Here is a 24,149-nt window from a genome sequence, read left to right on the forward strand (position 1 = left end):
TGGGACCAATCTTATTTAACATTTTTATTAATGACCTTCGCAGAATAAGTGGAAGTGTACTAATAAAATTTGCAAATTTCTGGAAAAAGGGGTAAACAGTGAGGTGGTAAAATTTGCAGACGATACAAAACTATTTGTTTAGCAAGTGCATAGTCGTCTAGCCCTAGTCAAGTGATGGCATCTTCAGTGGCGTGATGCAGTTCTTCCAGGCCACCGCTGAACCTAGTCAGCAGGCATTCATCGACAATGTGTGTCATCGGCTTTGTAGTGCCGCAGATGCACAAAGGGCTGTCACAAAGGCTCCAGAGACACTGACTGGCTGCACAAAGACCTTGCCCGGTCTGGAACCTGTTCAACAGGGACCATGGGCGACGGGGAGGGTCAAAACCAGGCAGGCAAATTGTGGGGTCGGCGACGAGGGACTGGTTGGGGATTATAACTGATATCCACTCCTCTCGCCAGAGTGTTTCCACCCTAACATCCTGGCGTGGTGGATGAGACCATAATGGGCGACGTGACAGCAAACATGCAGTTGGTGGTTTAAAAAGGTCATTGTGCACTGGCAGGCTTGGGTTGGCGTGTACTTTCTCCAGTAACTTGCCAGTGGCAACCTTTCGTTGGATATGAGGAGGAGCAATATTGCTCAGAACTGGAAGCCATTGGAGTGGAGTTGGACACAGGGTGCCGGAGATGATACGCATGGAAACATATAACCGTATATTCACCAGTTGGGTGTGTGATGATCGACTCCAGACTGGCGCGCAGGACTCCACCACTGAATATGAGGTCGCAAGAGCTGACGTCCACAAAGTTGGAGCATGAGCACCCCATGACGAACCTGCCAGTTTGCCAAGAAGATTGTTGCCTGTCTTAACTTTAATTGTTGTGTTCTTCAGGTGGGCATGGTAACTCAGTATGCGGTCTAAGGTCACACCTAGATAGACTGGTTCTACTTCATGCTCCACCTTTTGACCATTCAGCTAAACATGCAGTTCTCGGGTTGTGCTGGCGTGATGAAGATGAACAAACTGGAGACTGTTTTTATGATGCTTGGCTGGATGTACCAAGTCTTACAGTAGTCAGGTAACTTTATCATGTCCCGGTTTAAGGTGGCATCAAGCTCATGAAACGTCCAGGCCTGGGTACTGCAACAGATGTCATCTGCGTAAATGAACTTTCATGACTCCGTTGTTGGCAGGTCATTGATATAAAGGTTGAACAGGGTTGGAGAAAGCACACAGCCTTGGGGTAACCCACTGATCTGTCATCTCCAAGCACTCATCTTCTCCCCCATATGGACTCTGAACTGTCTATCATGGAGGAATAGTTCAACTACGCCTGTGACTCAAGGTAGCGGGGCCCGTGATACCTTCACAAGCAGGCCAGTGTGCTGTACCATATCATACGCCGCTGTTTTATCGATGAAAACAGCGCTTATTTTCAAGTTTCTCTGGAAGGCATTTTCAACAAATGTGGTCAGAACGAGTACTTGGTCGCATGTGCTACAGCCTCGGCAAAAGTCGGGTTGATCAAGGCTCAAAATTCTCTACACGTCAGGTAATATGCGTTGTAGGACCAAGCGCTCCCTTGCCTTGAAGCACACCCACGATAATAACAAAACAATTCAAGATAGTTAAGTCCAAAACAGACTGTGAAGAGCTACAAAAGGATCTCTCCAAACTGGAAAACATCCACTCAATGTGCAGCGGCAATCAAAAAAGTGAACAGAATGCTGGGAATGATTAAGAAAGGGATAGATAAGAAGACAAGAAAATATTATATTGACTCTAAAGAAATCCATGGTACACCCACATCTTGAATACTGCATGCAGATTTGGTTGCCCCATCTCAAAAAAGATATATTGGAAGTGGAAAAGGTTCAGAAAAGGGCAACAAAAATGATTAGGGGTATGGAACGGCTGTCATCTGAGGACAGATTAATAAAACTGGGATTTTTCAGTTTGGAAAAGAGACGACTAAGGGCGGATATGACAGAGGTCTATAAAATCATGACTGGTGTGGAGAAAGTAAATAAGGAAGTGTTATTTACTCCTCCTCATAATACAAGAACTAGGGTTCACCAAATCAAATTAATAGGCAGCAGGTTTAAAACAAACAAAAGGAAGTATTTTTTCACACAACCTGTGGAACTCATTGCCAGAGGATGTTGTGAAGGCCAAGACTACAACAGAGTTAAAAAAAAACCTAGATAAGTTCATGGAAGATAGGTCCAGCAATGGCTATTAGCCAGGATGGGCAGTGATGGTGTCCCTAGCCTCTGTTTGCCAGAAGCTGGGAATGGGCGACAGGGGATGCATCACTAGATGATTACCTGTTCTGTTCATTCCCTCTGGGGCTCCTGGCATTGGCCACTGTCGAAAGACAGGATACTGGGCTAGATGGACCTTTGGTCTGACCCAGTATGGCCGTTCTTATGTGCTTATGTTTTTATGCAGATGAAACAAAGTTAGGAGGTATTGACAGTACGGAAGAGGACTGGAATACCATACAAAAAGATCTGGATGACTTTGAAAACTGGAGTAAGAGAAATGAGATGAAATTTAATAGCACAAAGTGCAAGGTGCATGCACTAAGGGACTAACAACAAGAATTTGTGTTATAAGCTTGGAATTTATCAGTTAGAAGTGATAAAGGAAGTGAATGATGTGCTGTATTGGTTGATCACAGAATGACTATGAGCCGCCAATGTGATGCGGCTGTGAAAAAGGCTATGCAATCTTAGGATGCATGAGGCAAGGTATTTCCACTAGAGATAGGGAAGTGTTAGTACCAATATACAAGGCACTGGTGAGACCTCATCTGGAATACTGTGTGCAATTCTGATCTCCCATGTGTAAGAAAGATGAATTCAAGCCGGAACAGGTGAAGAGAAGGGCTACTAGGATGATGGAGGAATGGAAAACCTACCTTATGAGACAAGACTCAAAGAGTTTGGCTTGTTTAGCCTGACCAAAAGAAGGCTGAGGAGAGATATGATTTCTCTCTCTAAATCAAGGGTGGGCAAACTTTTTGACCCGAGGGCCACACTGGGGTTGCACAACTGTATGGAGGGCTGGGTAGCCTGGCCCCCACACCCTATCTGCCTCCTCCCACTTCCTGCCCCCTGACTGCCCCCCTCAGATCCCCTGACCCATCCAACCCCCCAGCTCCTTGACCCCAACTGCCCTCTCCCAGGACCCCATGCCCCTAACTGCCCCCCAGGACCCCACCCCCTATCCAACACCCCCTTCTCCCTGCCACCTGTCTCCCCATCAACTCATGGAGCTGGCCGAGTGCCTGGGGCGGGGAACATGCTGCACCCTGGAGCAGGTGCTGGAGCAGATGTGCTCCCTTTGCACCGGGAGGAGTTCTGGTTTGGGCCCATTTCCTCCCAGAGCTCCCCCTGGAGCTGTGGAGTGCTACACTGCCCCAATGCTGCACAAATGATCCCAAAGTACATAGGAAGGCAAATGCAAGCAGATAAAACAACTGGGCAGGGAGGGATTGGCCTAAAAACAGGCACAAACACAACTGGGAAGAAAATTGTAATGAAAACTTTTGCAGCACCCGCTCTGTCTAGGGAGCCCAGCTTCTAGCCCCACAACATCCTACAGTGGCCCAGAGCCGTTTTCTCTTTGAATCTGGATGCTATTCTTGTACCTGGCGGAGACATCCACAGCCCTCCAACGACCCACTTCCCTGCTTTGGCCACCTCATATTCAAACCTTTGTGTCCCAGAAGGGGTGCAAAGATGTGAGGCATCCCTCATCAGCCAAGCGATCTGAGGACAGAGCTGCTGAGAAACTCTGAGCCTGATTCAGTAACCTTTACACTGCAGCAGATGGGCCTGCTCCTGTGGCTAAAGGGTATGTCTACATGGCAAATGAGGGTGTGATTGTCGCACAGACAGACATACCCATGCTAGATTTAATCTAGCTAGCACAGGTAACAATAGTTGTGTAGAACAAGGTGGCATGGGCTAGCAACAAGAAATCAAGCCCAGGGAACTGAGTAAATACTCCAGTGGCTAGTCCATATAAAAGCCCATGCCACCATGTCTACATTACTGCTGTTATCTGTGCAGGCTGCATTAAGGCTGGCATGGGTATTGCCTACTCATGCTACAGTCACACCCTCGGTTACTGTATAGTCATACCCATTGTGTACTCAGAATGGCTAAGGGTTGCAGGATTGGGCCCTTTGTCATGAGATGGGGTCACAGAGATGCCACCTGATCGGATACCAACACAACGCTTCACTGCAAACATCACAGTCTCACGTCAGAGTGCCGCACTGTAATTAACTGCATGGCTCTCGGAAAAGCTATTAGGTGCAATAGCTCTTCACAGGGCTGCCCGGAGGATTCAGGGGGCCTGGGGCAAAGCAATTTCAGGGGCCCCTTCCATTAAAAAAAGTTGCAATACCATAGAATACTATATTCTTGTGGGGGCCCCTGTGGGGCCCGAGGCCTGAGGCAAATTGCCCCACTTGCCCCTCCCTCTGGGCAGCCCTGGCTCATCACCTCTCAGACGTTAAGTGACTAGGATCAGGAGCTAACATAACGGCAGGTTCTAGAGGAAGAGCCTGGAAGGAACTGTCACTAAAACAAAGACAGGTGATAAACATTTCTGTTGTAAACAAAAGCTTCTTAAGTTCATAAAGGATGCCATGCGGGCTGTTAGGATGTGAAGAAAATAAAATCATATTGATTTTGTCCAGCATGGCTGCTCTACCCTACAGCGTAGCTAACCTGTATCTATAGGACCTCACTTCCTTGGAGCGCACATTGAGCTAGAACAAGGACAGCTAAGGGGCGAGGAGAGGAAGGGACAGTGGAACACGATTGATCATTTTTCACGTGGGGATGGAGAGGCAAGTGTGGTGAACTCCAAAGGCTAAATTGTGACTTGCATTATGCACTCCTGCAAGGACGCAAGAGGGAGTGAGCTCCCCTTTCTATTCATGCCCACCTGGCTCCTGGGCCGACACACAGTAGTAAGAATGTGTTGAGCACTCGCTTACACTGGAACAAGTGGGTGGGAAGAGGCAGGCTCCACTCCCCCTCATTGACTCCACCCCCACCCTAGTCACTCACTAGCATGGCTGAAAAGGGGTTGCAGTTATAGGCCAACTGCCAATTATTAGCCATCCCAAAGCAAGGGCTGTGACTGAAGTTGTTTTCTTGCCCTTGGTAAATGAAGGGGCAGGTACGTTTCACAATGCTGAGTGCGAGAAGCCTTCTAAGCATCCCTGCCTTGGGGTCAGAGTGGCGAGCGACTGGTTGGGTAACCCAGGGCCCAAAAACATATAAAGGAACAAAAACATTTTTGTCTGAGTATGTGAATTGAATTGATATCAGCAAGAAGTGGGTCAAATGAACATTCATTAGGCATGAGCCAGCCACAGTTTGAAAATGAACCCAGAGTCAAAGACCCAGCCAGCTCTATATGCCAAAATAGAAACTGAGCTATTGGTTCTGACTTCATACAGTCTTGATCCTGCCCCACCGACTTAAAATGGGCAAAGGATCACACTCCGTATAAGAAAGAAAAACATCAACAGTGATGGCTTGGTCACCGGGATTGCCAGGATGCAGTGCCAGAATACACGTGGAGGCATATTTTCCTTCACGGAGACAGAGACATGAATTCCACAGGAGCCTTCATTGACTAATCTATTTCCATTATTCGTGGACAGCTTCTTTTAATTAATAATGCTGTGGAAAATAATTTAATCAAAATAATTTCATCACTGGTGACACCTCAAACATGAATCGCTATCACAGCACAGGACAAGCAACGAGTCACCGTTTCTAAGGATCCACCAACGGGGTGAGGCAGCTTATCTCAGGAATAGGGAAGCTCACTCATTGCCGGAGTTATATAAAGGCCAGACTGCGAACGCAAATAACCCCAGCAACTTTAATCAGACTAAATCTGAGTAACTGCTGCCTAATGTAAATGGGGGGGCTCACAAACTGACCTAAATAACCTTATTGTAGAGTCTACAGCATCCTATATTGAAATATAGGGGAGTGTGAGTGAATACTCTGGTAACTGTATTAATTTAAGGGGAAAGTGGCAAGTTTTTATAGTTCACCACTGCAGTTTATACTTAAAACACTTCTCGGTAATCTCCTCCCAACCCCAAATGGGTGTCAAAGCCCCTCAACATCCTTACAGTATTTCTTACGAACCACCCAAATGATGCACATATGAGGAGTGACCAAAAAAAGTTTAGTATTAGGCATCCAACATAAAATTGTATTGGTCTAATGCCTCATCCCAAACGTTTCCATTTCATTTAGCCTGAAGTCCTAGATTAAATGAGACCAGTCGTTTGAGCTTTTGAACTCTTTAACAGGGAGGAAGCCTACATCCACCACGTTAAGTTCTTCATCAACCAATCCCCACAGAAAAGCCGAGTGCAGAATCTACTTTGAGAAGTGGAATAAACTCACAACACAAAGGCTCACTATAAATGGCAAAACTGCGTTGAACAGAGCGGGAACAATTGCATGCAAAGTAGACTGCCACCGTGCTGAATGATTTTTCACAGCAAACATGCAAAAGTGTGAGAGATCCCCAGGACACTTTTAAGCAGAAGGAACTATGCACGAACTCTGGAGGTTATATAGTTCTATGTTCCCCAATTTTAATACGTTCCTAAACCCACATGCCCATTTAGTTTGCTTTCAGGAAAGCCTCCAAAATGGACAAGACTGTGGATGCCAACAAAGACCTTAATATGAAACTCACTTTGAAGAGATACAAGTATTTGGCTCAAATGAAAACAATGGTGTTTTTAAGGTCTAAGATTTGTTCTTCATTAAAACAAACACTAGCAAAAAGCAGGGAAATGATTAAAAAAGAAATTCTAATTTCAAGTATAGAGAAAAATGATGGGCCATGACATGTCATGAGCTGAGGATCTGCAGGTAAATAACCTCATATGTTTAAACTGTATTCGATGAATTATACATCAGCCATTATATATTCATATATACATATCAAGACATTCCAACTACCTTAAATGTATCCTCTCCCTCTTTGCATTCCTATGCCTCATTCTCTAACACACGTTCCAACAGTGAATATGCCAGAGATCCTATAGACACAGTCTCATTCGTCACACACCCCTTTTTCAGTCTCTGAGCACCATCTATCCTGTGCACTGGATAAGACACTGTGGGAAATAACAGCATGCAACCATTTATATTTAAAAAACATGGGCAAAATATTGGCCTCACTGAAGTCAATGGCAACACCCCATACTGTAATGCACACCGTACAAAATAATATATAATATACGAGAGTCTGGCCATTACCTGGGGATTTTGCCACAAGCTGGTATAGGTGGAAGTGATAACAAGAACTGGAAACCTATGTATTTAAAAATATTTGAACTGAGTACTTGTTTTCTGGAGGAACCTATTTGCTGACTAAAAATAGGTCTTGTAAAATGTTGGCTGCTGATAGTATGTTCATTTTTATGTGATTGACTCTTTACTAACAATTTTTTTTAACTTCCCATGCTAGGGTCTGATTGCTATGATTGCTCCACAGGCCAAGCTTGTAAAACAAGGCCCGAATCCAAAGGGCACAGATTCTCAAAAGGCATTTCATGAATTAGATGTTATAAATATTCTCTCCCACGTTGGAAGTCAGTTAGTAACTGTTTGATGGGTCCTTCCAAGCGCTGGACTTTAACCTTCAGTTTTCAGAGATGGACATGAATCTTATTGCAGTTTTCAAGAATATTTCGAGTTTAATTATTTTCTTTACTTGGAAAAAGTTCCAAGTTCTGTTTCTGCCTTGCAGTCCAGATTAGTGATGTTAGATGTGGCATGCACATTTCAGCACACAAAGAAAGATGATGCAACACTTTCAATTACAGGTTAAAAGTCACTTCGTTATTCTGAGCAGGAGAGATCGCTGCAGGTTGAAGAGCTAGCAGCCGCTCTGATTTTATGGGTCCATAAATTTATTGTGATGGATGAACTACCTAACCAACAAAAAAAATAATAATCTTGAGTTGGTAATAGGACGCTGCACAGCTCCGTTAAGTAGGTCATTCAACATGCCAGGTCTCTGGATATTATTGGGAAGTGAGAAAACATTATTTCTCCACCTCAATGTGCCTGTCTCTTTTCTTGTCATGTGGAACTAACCTTTCATGCTTAGTACTATTACTAATTTATTAGTCTTTTAAATGCCTCAATTGCTGTACAGTCTGTGGACTACATTTTAATGCTTGCTGAAGCAAAGAGTGCTTTCGAAATGTGTGTGTGTGTAAAGCAATAAACCATATGGGGGAACAATTCTCTGTACCTCTGCATTTGCTACAGTGAGAGCAAATAATCATCTTCTTGAGCACAGAAGAGCCAGCAGTTGATGTTTGTTCTAATTATTGGTGACTCTTGAAAGCGATGACTTAACTAAAAAAGGTGCTAACTATATTTCTATTCAAATCAATTAAAGGAGAAAACGATTTTCTTTCCATTTAGGTTAAATGAAAACTGCACAAATTGCTGTAATACAATTGTGCAGCTCTGTCAGTCCAATCTCTTGTGACCTGATTGACTGCTTCTGCCCGCTTGATCCGACTATCTGTTGGATAGTTAGGGCCACATTTTCTAAGAAATGAACCTTTAAACTAGCAGTTTTGTCCCTAGCAGAGAACACAGGGGGCAGCATGAACATTTTCTGCCAATGGAACTTAAGCCAAAGGCCACTGAAGTCACTTACTTAATAGCACTTTGGATCAGGGTATGGTATCTAAGAGCATAAAAATCTATCCAGTGCCTAGGAATGAAGCACAGGAAATCCCTGCACCAGACTGGCTGAATGTCCCAGCACCGTTCTTTTAGAAAAAGGCCTCCCACCCCCCACCAAACCTAGCTCCTGGATGTTGAGAAGCTACAGATAGACATCATGTGTGATTCCACATAGCCACGCTCTTCAGAATCTTTTACTGCCGATCCATTCATATTTATTGCTGTCCTATGTACCCAATGGGGATCTCTCCTCTCCTGTGAAAGCTAATCTATATATCTTTCTTTATAAGCTTCATTATGAAATTCAGCTCCTCCTAGCACAAATCTTCCCTTCCAACACTCAGTCCAAATACCAGGCTTTGCTCTGGGTAATTCCACCGGTGAAAAGAATTCTCCCACCATTACCATCAGGGTGTCAAGTGGCTGCATAGGCACTCCACTGCCATTACTACAGCCCTGCATAGTAACTGCTGTGGCTGTAACACAGAGGATCCAGGTATAAGTGATCCATGCAGCCACACTGCAGGCCCTCCCCAGACTGCACCACCTGGTCCCTAGGGAGTTAGCATGCAGGGAGCTCGGTTCTGCATTGCACACCTGCATCTGTGCAGCCACCCCTTATATTGCACCTCACCTCGTGAAACACACTGGGTCCCACTGCCAGAAGGCCCTCTCCCTACTTGGAGGAAGGGAAAGGATTTCTGCTATGTGAATAGCAGAATTGCAGTCCACTGCTTTGTCAGCACAGTGTTCACATTGCTTTCGGTAATGCACAGCTCTGGCATGGCTCCAGAGGAAGAGGTGTAGTCTCAGGAAGTTAGTATAAGTGACAGGTTTATTGCCACAAGAAGCAACATGTATGTTTTGACACAGCGTGAGTCGTATTAGCTTGGCCCATGAAATTGCCTTTAAGCATTTCTTCCATAGTCCCATATTCGTCCGGGTTCTGCCCAGGTTCTTGAGCAGAGTTTTCAGCTCTGGACTCTCAATTCACAGCACATTGTGGGTAGCAGGGTGGGAATTACAAGAGGGTAAGAGGACAATCTTAAACCTAAACTGAATTGTTGCTGTGCTTTCTTTTTCAGCCTTAACTCAGACTGGGTTCATCTGTAGGCCCATTTTAACCTCTCCCAACTCTCCCTCTTCCTCTACATTTTGTACTTTGCTGACTGCATTGACAGCACTAAAGAGCCATAATTCTTCCTCCTGTGCAGCATCTTGTACAAGCTAATGTTGCCAGAAGACACCAGGCTCAATGAACCACCAGTCTGTTCCGGCTGGGCAATTCCTCTTTTACTATAAGCACTGAGCTCCCTTTTCTCTGTGGCTGGATTGTCTTTAAAACATCATCATCACAGTAACTTCACCTGAGATGCCTTGGGTGCAGCTATAGAAAAAAAGATCCATTTCAACTGTAAAAGGATTTCAGTGAATGCTCAATCATCTATAAATCACTGATATGAGATTTCCCTATGCAAATCAAATGTATACGACCCTCATCAATCTTTAAAAACACCTCCATAAAGATTAAATTTTGCAGCTGCAATGCAAATGAAAGGATCTGTTAACTTATTTTCAAGATACATCTTTATAGCTAATTAATTTTCAGATGGAGTGTTCTTTGAAATGACTAACAGCTTTGCTGATTGATTATAAAATGAGAAGGTGGGTTAAAAAAAGAGAGTTGTGACTATAAGATCACTGTCAAGCTTTATTCACTTTGCCATATTAAAATTCTAAACTGAGTAAGCAAGAGAAGCAGACATTAACCTAATACCTTTGCTGAGCATAATTTATTTATTTCACATCAATAAATTCCTCTTAGCTGGTCCATATCCCATCAGCACGGCCTCTGACCTGGATTTTAGTGGATTGGAGAGTGAACGTCACCTTGGAAGAAGTAACCATTTGGATTCTATTGGACTATAAAACACAGCCTTATATATTATGTAAAAGGAATGAAAAAAGAACAGGGCCGCCCAGAGTGGGGGGACAAGTGGGGCAATTTGCCCCAGGCCCTGGGCCCACGAGCCCTGGCCCAGCGGCAGTCTGGGTCTTCGGCGGCATTTCAGTGGTGGGAGGCCCTTCAGTGCTGCCGAAGATGCAGACCAATTGAACAGCCCCCCGCCACCAAAATGCTGCCGAAGACCCAGATGGCCACCAGGTAAGTACAAGCGCTGCAGCTCCCTCGCTTTGCCCCAGGGCCCCTGAATCCTCTGGGCGGCCCTGAAAAAGAAAATAAGTGTAATTCATATGTCACCCTCAGAGGGCAGATACTTTGAGCTTCAAATCTACAGGTAGCTTTTACGTTGCGACCATTAATGAACTGCCACAGCTTTTACTGCAAGTCTAGTTAATCTGCACTAACCTGAAAACATCAAGACAAACTTAGGGTTTGCTATTTGCCACACAGACTCTGTGGGGGGTTCTCAATCACTTTCCCCCTAGGAATGGTGAGAATCAGACCTTACCCGTTTCCTCAGATTGCAAGTGAGCGTGAGATTCCTCGAGAAGGAGTTTGCAAATGCTGTATAAAAGTCCAGAACTTTCAGCAAGGCTTCACGTTTAATAATATGTAAATCGCAGTATGTCAGTGCCCGGACATTGGCACACGCATGGGCCAAAGTGGTTTCTTTCCAGAAGATATCGCCAAACACATCACCTTTACCTGAAAAAAAGAGCAGGACACATTTATTAAACCACTCATATACACTGCTCTTCAGCAAACCAATTAGTCCCTTCCCCAAATTTTCTTCAGTTCCCAATTATTCGGAATTTAGGCCCAGATTTTTAAAGGTATTTAGGCATTGCTCTGTTCAGCACTGCAAGGCCTAATGAATTTTAGATCCTAGGTCTCTTTCAATGAGACTTAGGCTCCTATGTGCCTACATCACTTTTGAAAATGTGACTTATTAAGCGCCCTTTAAAAACTGGATTGTGGGGTTTGTGTGTGAAAATTTTACCCTTAAGCACATCTAAAGCTATGCACGTGCTTAAGTGCTTTGCTGAATCTGGGCCTTACTGAAGTATCTAATGATTAGAGCTGATCAAACTATTAATTAAGAATAACATTTGCTAAAAAAATCAACTCCCTTTTTGGCTAGCAAATCATTCACAAATAGACTCTGATTCCTGTGAACAAACTTGTTCATTTGCATTCACTGAATAGTTCTGACAAATAATTTTCTAGCGAATTGTTGTCCATGACTGTTTGCATTAAATATTTTCTAATTGTGTTGTGCAATTGGGCATCTGTTTTTACTCCCTAACTAAACGACATTTTATTTTTAAACGGAAGAAGAGCAAATGGTAAATAATGTGTAATGAGCTTGTGTTTTATGTTTTCAGCTGCACAATCATCTGCTCTAAAATTTGTGAAATGTTGGGAATTTGTCAACATTCTCAAGAATGTCCAATGGTCATTGCAATGAAAAATTTCAAACGAACAACAAACTGACCCCACGAATCTTAGTGAACTGAACATTGCACTTATAGTTAGTTGTATTTGACAATTTGATTTTCTGCTATTTGACCAGTGCTGCTAACAATTAGTTAAGTGATTTTTCTAGATGAAATATTATTAATGATTGATGTTACAATACTGTCCAAAAGCCCAATCAGGATCAGAGTCCCACTGGGATGGGCACTGTAGAAACATATATTAAGATTTCATTCCTGCCTTGAAGACTTTACCATCTAGATTAAGACAAAACTAAATATCTGAACACGTACAAGTACTTCTTAACACTTCTAAGACCATGGAGCCAGGGTTATCTCATTTGAGTAACAACTAGCGTGTCTAAAATCCATGCCTCCAGAGCTGGGTTTGGCCAAAACTGTTAGGAAGGTAGTGGCTCAAACCATTCATTTTATTTGGATGGGGCAAAGTGAAATGATAGGTACATATCATATTCTGGGGTGACACCTCCTCACTCGTCTGAAACTGATTCTGTCGCAAAAGCAATTTTCACTATTTTTAGCAGATTGGGTTTCCCTAAGGAGATTTTACCTGAATGTGGGTCAAATTTATGGAAGTTGTGTGAGGCAGAACAACTAAAAGCCATCCCATATCCCCCAGAGACAAATGGTCTGTTGGAGAGGTTCAATGGAATTCTAAAATCTAGGCTCAGAATCAAATAAGAGAACTGGAGTCTGGGACAATGTCACTGACGGATTATTACCCTATTTGCTTATAGGAAAGTGCCCCAAGAGTCGGCAGGGTTTGCCCCATATGGTCTTCTATACAGAAAAGAAGTAAGGAGACGCTTAGATCTTATCTGAGACTCCTGAGAAGGGGACACTGTTACAGAAGTTAATGGACATAATGGAAATGGTTCAGACAAACCTCAGGAACAGTCCAAACAAAAGGTGTGTTATGGCCAACATACTTGTAAATGCTCTTTTGAAATGGAGGTCCTGAGGTTAGTGCTAAGCACTAAAATGCAGAATTCTTGGGAAGGACCTTTTGTGGTGACAGAAGAGGTAAATGAAGATACAGACCATGTTAAAAGGCCTCATGATAACGGGGTCCCACAGCTGGTGCATGTAAACAGACTTAAAGCTTATCACAGCAGGGAAGCTACGGTCAACACAAGCTGTTGTGTAGAAAGGGAAACCGAGGCACATCACCTCACTGATTGATGGCTGAATGCCAGCCTGACTCACCCCTGGAAAGCATCGATCTCTGCGGTGAGTTAACACCAGCTGAAAAGGCAAAGGTTATCTGTGCTGCGAGAACATAGACAAGTGTTTTCTAGCAAACCAGGGAAGACTCACTTGCTGACTTATATGACCATTTCTGTAGGATCACAGCCAACCCAGCAGGTCCTACTGCATCACTGGCAAGGTATAAGAGCAAATTTGCACAGAAATACAAAGCATGCTGGACCAGGGCTGCAACTATACACAGACACCTAGACTGTGGCCTGCATGCTGTTTGTGAACATCCCAGGTTGGGAGCTACAACAGCAAAGTATTGTGAGGCACCCAAGGTTATGAGGCAGGCAGTGACACAACCGCACACTGGTCTGGATTGTACCGGGGAATGTGACCGTCCAGTTTTGCACAAAAGAAAAGACACATGTTCAATGTCATCGCTAGAACCATGTGTCATGACAAATATCTCAAGATTAAAACTTTTGCTCATATTTACTGTAAACCAGAGAAGAGGCAAATCTGAAATGTAGATTTGCAGTGCTGGCCACCCCATCTCAAAAAGGATATTGCAGATTCAGAGAAGGATGATCAACAGCCTGGAAAAAACCCTCTCCCATGAAATGACATTGAAAAGATTAGGATTGTTTACTTTAGAAAGGAGATGAATAAATGAGGATATGATAAAGTATTTAAAATAATGAATAATAAAGAAGGCAGATGGGGAACTTCTGTTCTCCCTGACTCAGCATAAAAACAAGGAGACATATGGTGATATCAAAGAATGGGAAATTCCAAATGGATAGAAGGAAATACTTTTCTAGACAACATGCAATTAAACTGTGGAACTCATTGCTACGGGAAGTTGTTGAGGCCAAGAATTTACAAAAATTCTAAAGGGATTGGACATGTATATGGATATCAATAATATCCAGGGTGATCATAATTATTAATGACAAAATCTGGAAGGGATATTAAACCGCATGCTTCAGGTTTTAGGTCAATTTCTAACTACTGGAGATCAGGATGACACCTAATGTGGAGGGGCAGATTATCTCACATCTGCCTACTGTGGGGTTCTTATACCTTCCTCTGAAGCATCTGCTGCTGGCTACTGTCTGATCTAGTGTGGCAATTACTGTGTTCCTACGTAGCCACTCGGGAAGTGATGCTTCCAAGAACAATTTGGATTCAGGCCTTGAAGAGCTCACAAACCCAGGTACCTCACTGATCCCACGAGCTGTTCGGAGCAGAAAACTCCTTTGAAACCCCTGAGGAAAGCCTTGTATTTTTTTAATGATTTCATTTGATGTGTTTTTCTCTTAGGCGTCCAGAAGCTTGGAGTCGAAAATAAAAATGATTACAATGGGAGTTAGGCCCCTAACCTGCTGAGGTGCTTTTTAAAAATCGCACATGGCCCTATCTGCATCTTCAGGTGTTGAGATACCTTTGAAAATCTGCCCGCAAGGCCCAATGATGTCAGTGGGTTTAACCACATGCTTAAAGTTAAATATGCCCTTACATGACTACCTAATTGGGGCCAAAGGCTAACATTTGCATACATGAATAACTTAACTCATATGTGGCAAGTTATATGCATAATTATTGGCAGGCTTGAGCCCTAAAACAGTTGTTCTGACTGTGGTTTACAGTTGGAAAGACACCCCTCTGGAGTAGCCAAAATTACCTTCTCTTGCCTAGTTGCTTTTCTAGCAACATTCTGAGTGAGGTCCAATATTAGGACTGTGCCTGATACCCAAATTACCTGAAGGAGCCACTGTAGAAAAAGTGAATGTATAAAAGGGGGGGTGGCATTTAGAAGTATCCTCATTTTTTACAAAATGCTCACCTTGATTTTAACAAAAGTTACAAACAAACATTTTTAGGACCTTAAAAGGAAACAAAGTATAAGGGACTTGGTGTCTAATTCAAAACCCAGTAAAGTCTCTTCATTGAGTTTAAGGCCAGATGGGACCATTAGATCATCTAGAACTGAACTCCTGTCCATCACAGGCTCTTAAATTTCACCCAGATATCCCTATATTGAGCCCAAATACTTTAGTTAAACCAAAGCCTTTCAGTCCTCAGGAGAGTAAACTGTTGTGAGCCACAAGCCAAGACCAGGAAAGACCGAGGTGCCACTAATGCCAGGGGCCCTTGCCATGGCAGGAAAATGAATAGGTGAAATATACCCAGATGATACCCGTCCCCCATGCTGCAGAGGAAAGTGAAAAAACCGCAAGGTCTCTGCCAATCTGACCTGGGGGAAAATTCCTTCTTGAGCCTCAAATCCAGCAATCAGTTTGACCCTGACCATGTGAGCAAGACACACCAGCCAGGCATCTAAGGTCTTGGCTACACTGGCGCGTTACAGCGCTGTAACTTTCTCGCTCAGGGGAGTGAAAAAACACCCCCCCTGAGCGCAGCAAGTTACAGCGCTGTAAAGTGCCAGTATAGACCATGCACCAGTGCTGGGAGCGTGGCTCCCAGCGCTGTAGGCTAATCCCCGCGGGGAGGTGGAGTACCTGCAGCGCCGCGACCACACTCGCATTTCAAAGCACTGCCGCGGGAGCGCTTTGGAGTTTCGAGTGTAGCCAAGCCCCAAGAAAGAGGTTCTTTAGCACTCTTGCCATTGATTTCAATAGCCCTTGGATTGGGCCCTGGTGAGGTTTTATTTTATAGCTTGGAGACTTTATTTTCCCAAGTGAAGAATGACAGGACATGCATAATATTTTTTTATCGCGCACACTCTCAAATATTTGCAACATTTTCTAAGGATACTTTGCAGCTTTGTTTTGGGAACTACATAAGCTAAGCAAATTAACAATCTGCCTGATCAAATCGATCTCATTGTTCCATGTGGTCTGGGGTTTTATTTCTGTGTATTGTCTATGGTATTGTTTGTGCAGAATTTTATTCACTAGATCTTTGGGGGTTTGCGAAACATGAATAGGAATTTCTATTTGAAGTAAAGTAAAAATTGCTGATGCTTGTCTTGGTTTTTTTTGTCTCTATTTTACATTCAATAAAAAATAATGTCTATATCTTGGAATCATCTCTTCTAATGAAGATTATAAAGGCTTTCTTACTGAGTCCGGTTTTCAAAGGATTTTATTTTTTTTTAAATGAGGGTGAATACGGAATACATAATCCAGCTAATGCATTTTACAAAATGAGATGGCATAAAGTTTAAATGCTTATTGCAGAGCATTTACGAGTAATTTATCACTTATCTAATATACTGATTTTAAAATGCCCTTTCTGTAGTTAATTGTCCTTGTTCATAAACACAGTTCTGTTTCATACACACACAGCACAGTTATATAATTTATTGAAACATGTACAACAATGCCTAATTTATTTTTTCTTTGTGATGTGCACTTGGGAAAATTGGAGTTTAGCTTTGAGCAACTACAGCCCGCAGTTGAAAATAAGCAATATCGTTGAGTTGTCTCTTATCATTCTCCTCCCATAATGTAAGGGAAATGTTTCTTTACTTTCTAAATGCAAGGTAATATTACCCAGCAAATTAAAGGTGAAAGGTTAAAAGCAGATGATATATACATGTAGCCCTTGTGTAATACTGAGTGTTAAGCAATGTACCAACATTCTTATATAAATGAATCATCCTTCAGAGAGATGAATAGATTTTCATGATGTTTGTAACAGCAGTGGGATCATCAAATAGATGCTGAGCCACTACACACATCACGAGTCAGTTGCCTTTTGAGTCAAATGGTACCTTGAACTGGGGAAGGATTTAAAGGACACACACAAAAGGTAACATTGATATTTTGCACTTTATGGATGCTGTCTGTTTCTCTGAACACAAAGATAAATAGGAGCATTAACTCCCATGGCATGGCAAGAGCATGGTGATATTATGCTGTGCTCAGACAGCATGAAAACGAGAACAAATAGTTCAAGACTCTTCTGAACTTGGTGTTTTTTCCAAATATTTGAAAGATGCTACTGCCTTCCCTATTTGGGGCAATGGCTGATGAATTTACACAGTTGTGGACCCAGCAGCGAATCCAGTCTCTGAGCCACCACAAATCTGTGACCCACTCTGAGCAGAAAGTGCAAACTCACTGTCCACAATCTTCAGGCTTCTAGCCTTAACCGAGACCTGTCCAGCCACTCATGTCTGTCTCCCTTTTGCTCCTGTCCTGGGAGATGTTCATCTTGGTAGCCATGACTTCAGATTTTTATATCTGCCCAAACTTCTTCCCAAAGGTCCTCTCAGGCTCTCACATCCACTAGAATATTTATCTGCTCAGTTTCTGTTGCCAATGTAAGATGGAGGAGTATATACGGCGGATTTATATAGACATGTGCGGGGCTCTGAAAGTCTGCTTAACGGGAACCTTTGTGAACCTTCTGTGAACCTGAATCCTTATTCATTCTCTTTGCAGGCCCCAAGCGAGTTGATAAGACTTGTAGCTTTGTTCTCTGTTGGGAAGGTCAGAGTATTTACTGCAGAATGTTACAAATTGGCATTTAGCCAATCAAGCATGGCTGTGCTGAAAGTGTGGCCTCAAACCTGGCATGTTCCTTACCAGTTTCAGAGATGCTATTGTTACTGATTGGATGTCTAGTTAGGTATTAAGGAGACTGGGAATATGCTTCCTTGTGAAAAAAGTTTTAAATGTAACCTGAGGTCTGAGTTCTCTCAGAACACTTTTTCCAAGAAAATGACCTTGGTATCTATAGTTATAGCTCCTCAGGCTTAATCCAACAGATAGTTTGGAATTTATACCAGATAGTTCCCTTCTAAAAACTCCAAGTGAGTAGGGCCTTGTCTACCCTCGAAGGTAGTATTGCTGTAGCTGTATTAGCATAGTTAAAGCAATGCAGCCATCCCTGTTGTATGCACGGTTGTATTGTTGTAAAAGTGCTTTACCCTGGTGTAACTATTCCCACATGGGGAGGGGTATAATGATACTGGTACAAAGCATCTTCATATCAGTGAAACTCCATCCAGACCAGGCGGTCTACCTCAGCAGTGCGGGTAGGGCGGCACGCTCTGGTACACCGTACTAGCAAGATCTCTATAGATGGTACAGTGCACCGGAAAGAGGAACAGCAGACCGTGGGGCCGCTGGGTGGCCCCATGCTGGCAGCTCCTCCGGCGCAGCTATGCTGCCCCCAGACCTTCCTGCAGGGTCTCCTCCATCTGTACAGAAGCCCCGCTGGAGGACAGGGCTGGGGGCAGGGCTGGCTACTGGAGGTGGTACAGCTGCGTCGGAAGAGCTGCGGGCGTGGGGCCATCTGGTGGCCCCACATTCTGCTCCTTTCCCCGCTGCGGTTTCCGGGAGAGCCCTGTGGGGAAAGGAGCAGAACCCCTAGCCCCACCCCCTGCCCTTCCACAGAGCTGCATCTCCTCGGCTCCCCGCAGCAGCCCCGCTGGAGGCCAGGGCTGGGGGTGGTACCTCCACCAAAGCAGCTGCCGACGTTCTGCTCTTTTCCCTGCTGCGGTTCCCAGGAAAGCCCTGAACCACTGGGAACCGCAGCAGGGAAATGAGCAGAATGTGGGGCCACAGGGCAGCCCCATGCCAGCAGCCCCTCCAGTGCAGCTGCTGGACCGCCCCCAGCCCTGTCCTCCGGCGGGGCTGCTGTACAGAAGGAGGAGACCCTGGGTGGCACAGCCACGCCACAGGAGCTGTGGGTGTGGGGCCATGCTCCTTTTGCCGCTGCGGTTCTGAAGGCGCAGCAGGAGGACAGAGCCCCTCCCCCCCAGGTAAGGGGGGTGGATCCTGGGGAGGGGACAGGGAGAGCGTGGGAGCCCTGGGCTGGGGCCAGAGCAGGGAGGAGTCATGTGGAGGGTCATGTGAGGAGATCACGCGCCCACCCATAGCCCCCCCTGTACCAGTAAGAAATGGATTCCATTTGCACCGCTGGTCTACCCACATAACTGTTGCTGTAAAAAAGATCACAGTTCTAACGGATAGAGCTAGACTGACAAAAAGTGCAGCCCCGATCTCAGTCTTTCTTTTAGTCCAAAAATCAACCTAACAGTAGTAACCACGTGAACATCCAGGGCCTGATTCTCCTTTGCCTTTCGCTTTGTGTAGTCATTTACACTAGAATAAAGTGCATGTAAAAAGCTACCCATTCTGGTTTGGTACCTTTCACATTTTCACCCACTTTAAGGCCCCTTTACACTATCAGAACAGTGGGAAGAAGCTTCAGTGAAAATGGAAATCAGAGCCATAGTGATTTACATCCGCTTTGCACTGGTGTGAATGTCTACACAAGGTGAAAGACAGTGGTGAGTCAGGCCCTAGCAAGTTGGTGCTACAGGATCCTTTCCTTAAGGTTTTTCAATGTGCAAAAATTATTCCAGAATAAGATAGGGTATGAATTTACAGCATAGTAGCTATTTCTGAATAACTCCATGCATAGGGGAGGTCTATGCTACGGGGTGAGGCGGACCTAAGTTACACAACTCCAGCTAGGTGAATAATGTAGCTGGAATCGACGTACCTTTGCTCGACTTATTGCGGTGTCTATACCACATTGGGTCAATGGGAGAAACTCTCCCGTTGACTTACCTTATGCTTCTTGTTCCAGTGGAGTACTGGAGTTAACGGGACAGTGATCAGCAGTCAATTTAGCGGGTCTTCACTAGACCCGCTAAATCGACCCCCGGTGGATTGATCACTGCACGTCAATCCCACTGTAAGTGGAAACAAGTCCATAAACACTCTTATTCCAGATTTAAAGTACCTTTTTCTGTACAATTTTTTAGGTACCTATTTTAGCTCATTCAGTTTCCCAAGTGGATTAAGCTAATTCAGAAAAAGGCATTCTGATTTCAGAATAAGAGTGTGCACACATGGATTTATCCCTGAACAGCTATTCCTGAATAACTCCATCTGTGGATAAGTCCTTAAAGGAGTCTAGGTCAGGGCCTAACTGTGGAGACAGATTTTAAAATTTTAAAATTATACCCTACAGATCTCTCAAAACAGCCATTTTGCAACACCAGCCCATGGCTATATCTCTACATACATACCTGCCTAAATACCCAAATTGCAAAATGTGCATGCACATTTCCTTGCATAACTTAAATGCATGCTGTTCATACACCTATATTTGAAAATATGACTTCTAATTTCAAGTCTACTGCTGCAGTAGACTGTAGGATACAGGTCCTTCGTCCCCATGAATCTCGTAAGCATGCAGTCCCGTTGTTTGTGCTGTATGTTGAGAATTGTACATGGGCCAAATTCAGGGAATGATACAAACCACTAGATAGACTGTAACAGATGTTTGTTCACACAGGGAGCATGCCTAGTTTCACCCACCTTCAGCTGGATTTTTTTCAGATGTTTCCTTTCAGTTGTTTTAAATTTTAATCAGCCAAAGACCAACTTTCAGCAAAGGGGCCTCAGGTGTCAAAATACAGAATATCCTGTTAACAGCACTATATGGCTGAACACTGCTGAAGCAATGGATTGGGACGCAATTTAAAATGTAAAAAGTTATCTACGGACTACAATGCCTAGAAAATCTTTTCCAAACCTAACACATTGAGAGAAAACTGCACGAATTAAGATTTAATTTTTGTTAAAGCTCTGAATCTCTCCACTGATAAAATATTAAAATGTAAACAATTCTCTAACAAATGCTCTATTCATCAAGGACCTGGGTGGCGTTTACAGGAGGGCTGTCATTATCTAAATGGCTGAGAAGAGCTGCAGAGTCTGTTTTTTCTAGGCAGTTAATGCAATATTATCCTGAATCTCTGGCCGCAAAGTGAAATCATAAAATACCAAATCTGGCCATGTGCCAGTAAAACATTGATGAAGATGAGCAATTACATGTAACATAGTAAATTCTGTACCAAGAGCTATACAGCAACTGCTGTAAGATATAGTATTTGCTGGTAATTTAGGCTGATTCCTAACTGACCACCTGTGAAGCCTAAAACTATATTGCTAAAGCATTGGGTGGGTGTTGCATGTGTTTATCTCAGCTCAGATTTAGTCTAGTGTATCTAAATATTTTAGCTATGAACATGATGTAGTTCTATAGTTCAGGGGTTAGTACACTAACCTTGTAAACCGACGTCATGAGTTCAAATCTCACTGGGGGCTGGGTTGGCATTTCTGACTTGAGCTATTGTTTCCAGGCAGTGAGGCCCTTGATTTTAGGGAGGGATAGCTCAGTGGTTTGAGCATTGGCCTACTAAACCCAGGGTTGTGAGTTCAATCCTTGAGGGGGCCATTTAGGGATCTGGAGCAAAAAATCTGTCTGGGGATTGGTCCTGCTTTGAGCAGAGGGTTGGACTAGATGACCTCCTGAGGTCCCTTCCAACCCTGATATTCTATGATTCTATGGCCTGTGTTATGTCAGAGGTTAAATTATCAACAATAAGTATTGGAAATAACTGCAATATGAAATGCTTTGATTGGTTCATTCACATATTTTTGACTTTCTGTCTTAAGCCCTCGAAAACATGGTGGGGTCTGGGCCTGTAGGTCTTGAAGTCAATGGATGTTTTGCCACTGACTACCCTGGAAGTATAACTGGACCCTCCTGGGTAAATTTTCAACAAAGCGCTCAGCTGAAAATCCAACTGTTATTTTGGTACCCAAATCGGAGCAGAGCTCATTTGAAAATTTGGCCATAATTGTGGCCACTGAATACTTGAAAGTCTGGCCCTGAGCTCCTTTGGAAAACCTAGGCCTACCTGCCGCATGGTACTACATAAAGAGACAGAATGAAAAAGGTCATTTCAAGAACTTTGAAAAAACAACAATGGGTTCAAAAATGGCCAATGGAGAGAAAAAGCAACAATGGTATAGAACATGTGCAGAAAGCCAGCTGAACATTGGTAAAGCTTTTTTGCAAATAATTATTAAAATACAAAATATAAATAAAACCAATTCAAAGAAACAAGCAACAATACGGAACCCCCAGGAATTGGAAAAGGTTTATATTAGATCTGACCGGAGGATGACAATTTAATTCCATAGCAACATTCACTCACATCCCAGGCCAGTACCCTACCACCCAGCTGTAGTCTCTCTCTCTCTCTCTCCCCCGCTCCTTCTCCCACTGCGATCCATACACCTTCCTGATTAAAGTTTACTAAAAACCAAACATCTCTATGAAAGGCTTCAGCTTCAACCAAAAAGCATATTTTGATAGAATTTCATTTTGGCAAATATGTTCTGACCAGCTGTAGTTTTTAGTTATTCTACTATTAGTCGAGGGCTACCTTGTTGCCAGCTCTCATGATTTTATTGCAAGTCTCACAGCACTTGATGATCTTCTTAAAGCGCCAGCTCCTGGAGTAAAGGGATTGTGTGACAATCTGATCTTTCATTTTATACAAAAAAAGTAAGTTTCTAACCCTCAAGTCTGTGGAGAAACTCTTGAAAATGTCACCTGACTGCACTCAAAAGGCTGAGAAACCAGAAGACATATAAAGTGAACTCAAAATGTATTTTGTGAAATGTCATGACTTTTAAGGCATTTTCTTGATTTTGGATGGCCTGCCTCATGATTTTTTAACTATTGGGGTTGGCAGTAACCCATATGAGTGTGACCAAAGCCCACTGAACGCAGAGGAATAAACCTCATTGACTCCAGTAGACTGTGCACCAGGACCATATTGCTCAACCTGGCTCTAAATTAAGGTTAGCAACTTCCGTTTTGTTTGGCTATTGTGCAGACAAGGGGTAAATATCTAAACGTTACAATTAATCAGATGGAGTAAAAGTAAAATATTCTGTTGAATTCCTGGTCAGTGGCAGCTAACGACTTTGATCAATGAGTATCGGGCTACATTCTACAGGCTGCTGAGCGCTCTTACCTGATGCTTCCAAATACTTATTCATGTGCTTCAATGGCACTTGGGTGCGCCACTGACTTCAATGGCATGAGATGGTGCTAAAAGTCTAACACTCGCTAAGTGCTTTGCAGGATCAGGATCCAAGAGCTCAGCACCTCGAAGAGTCGAGCCCATAAGAGAAAGTTACTCACCTTGCAGTAACTGAGGTTCTTCGAGATGTGTGTCCCTGTGGGTGCTCCACTCTAGGTGACGGTGCGTCCCGGCGCTGTCGATCGGAGATTTTCGGTAGCAGTGCCTGGTTGGGGCGCACGCACCCAGATGGTATCTCCCGTCTAGTTGGAATCTTCCTGAGTGCGTGCGCCCCACACCCTCCTCAGTTCCTTCTCTACCGTGGAGAGTAATCTTAGTACTCCAAAGTAGAGGGGAGGAGGGCGGGGAGTGGAGCACCCACAGGGACACACATCTCGAAGAACCTCAGTTACTGCAAGGTGAGTAACTTTCTCTTCTTCTTCGAGTGCTGTCCCTGTGGGTGCTCCACTCTAGGTGAATGTATAGCAGTACCCACTACGGTTGGTGGGACTTTGGAGATACGGCAGGGAGTAATGAAGATAGTACTGTATGACCTACTATTGTGTCTGCCGTGGTGTTTTGCGTTAGAGCACAGTGTTTTGCAAACATGTGTTCAGATGACCATGTAGCCGCTTTGCAGATATCAGGAATGGGAACATTGTGTAAGAAGGCAATGGATGCCGACATGGCTCTAGTGGAATGAGTTCTAACGCCTTCAGGCGGTTGAAGATTCATCACACGGTAACAGGATCTGATGCAGTCAGAGATCCACTTGGACAGACGTTGTTTAGAGATAGTCATACCGTTTGATTTTCTTCGGTAATGGAAAGAAAGAGTCGCGGAGAC

The 24,149-nt window shown here is 43.8% G+C and overlaps 1 protein-coding gene across 4 annotated transcripts in view; it reads right to left on the reverse strand.

The window, feature by feature from the left end:
• Positions 1 to 24,149, reverse strand: part of KCNH5 (potassium voltage-gated channel subfamily H member 5) — a 260,681-nt gene that overhangs the window by 26,847 nt on the left and 209,685 nt on the right. For all 4 annotated transcript variants that reach the window (XM_045012158.1, XM_045012156.1, XM_045012155.1 and 1 more), the window contains one exon: positions 11,248 to 11,444. In XM_045012158.1, the coding sequence (XP_044868093.1) occupies positions 11,248 to 11,444 (197 nt within the window). The remainder of the gene's footprint in view (positions 1 to 11,247; positions 11,445 to 24,149) is intronic.

Source organism: Mauremys mutica, chromosome 4 (assembly GCF_020497125.1).
Source record: "Mauremys mutica isolate MM-2020 ecotype Southern chromosome 4, ASM2049712v1, whole genome shotgun sequence".
Taxonomy (NCBI): domain Eukaryota; kingdom Metazoa; phylum Chordata; order Testudines; family Geoemydidae; genus Mauremys; species Mauremys mutica.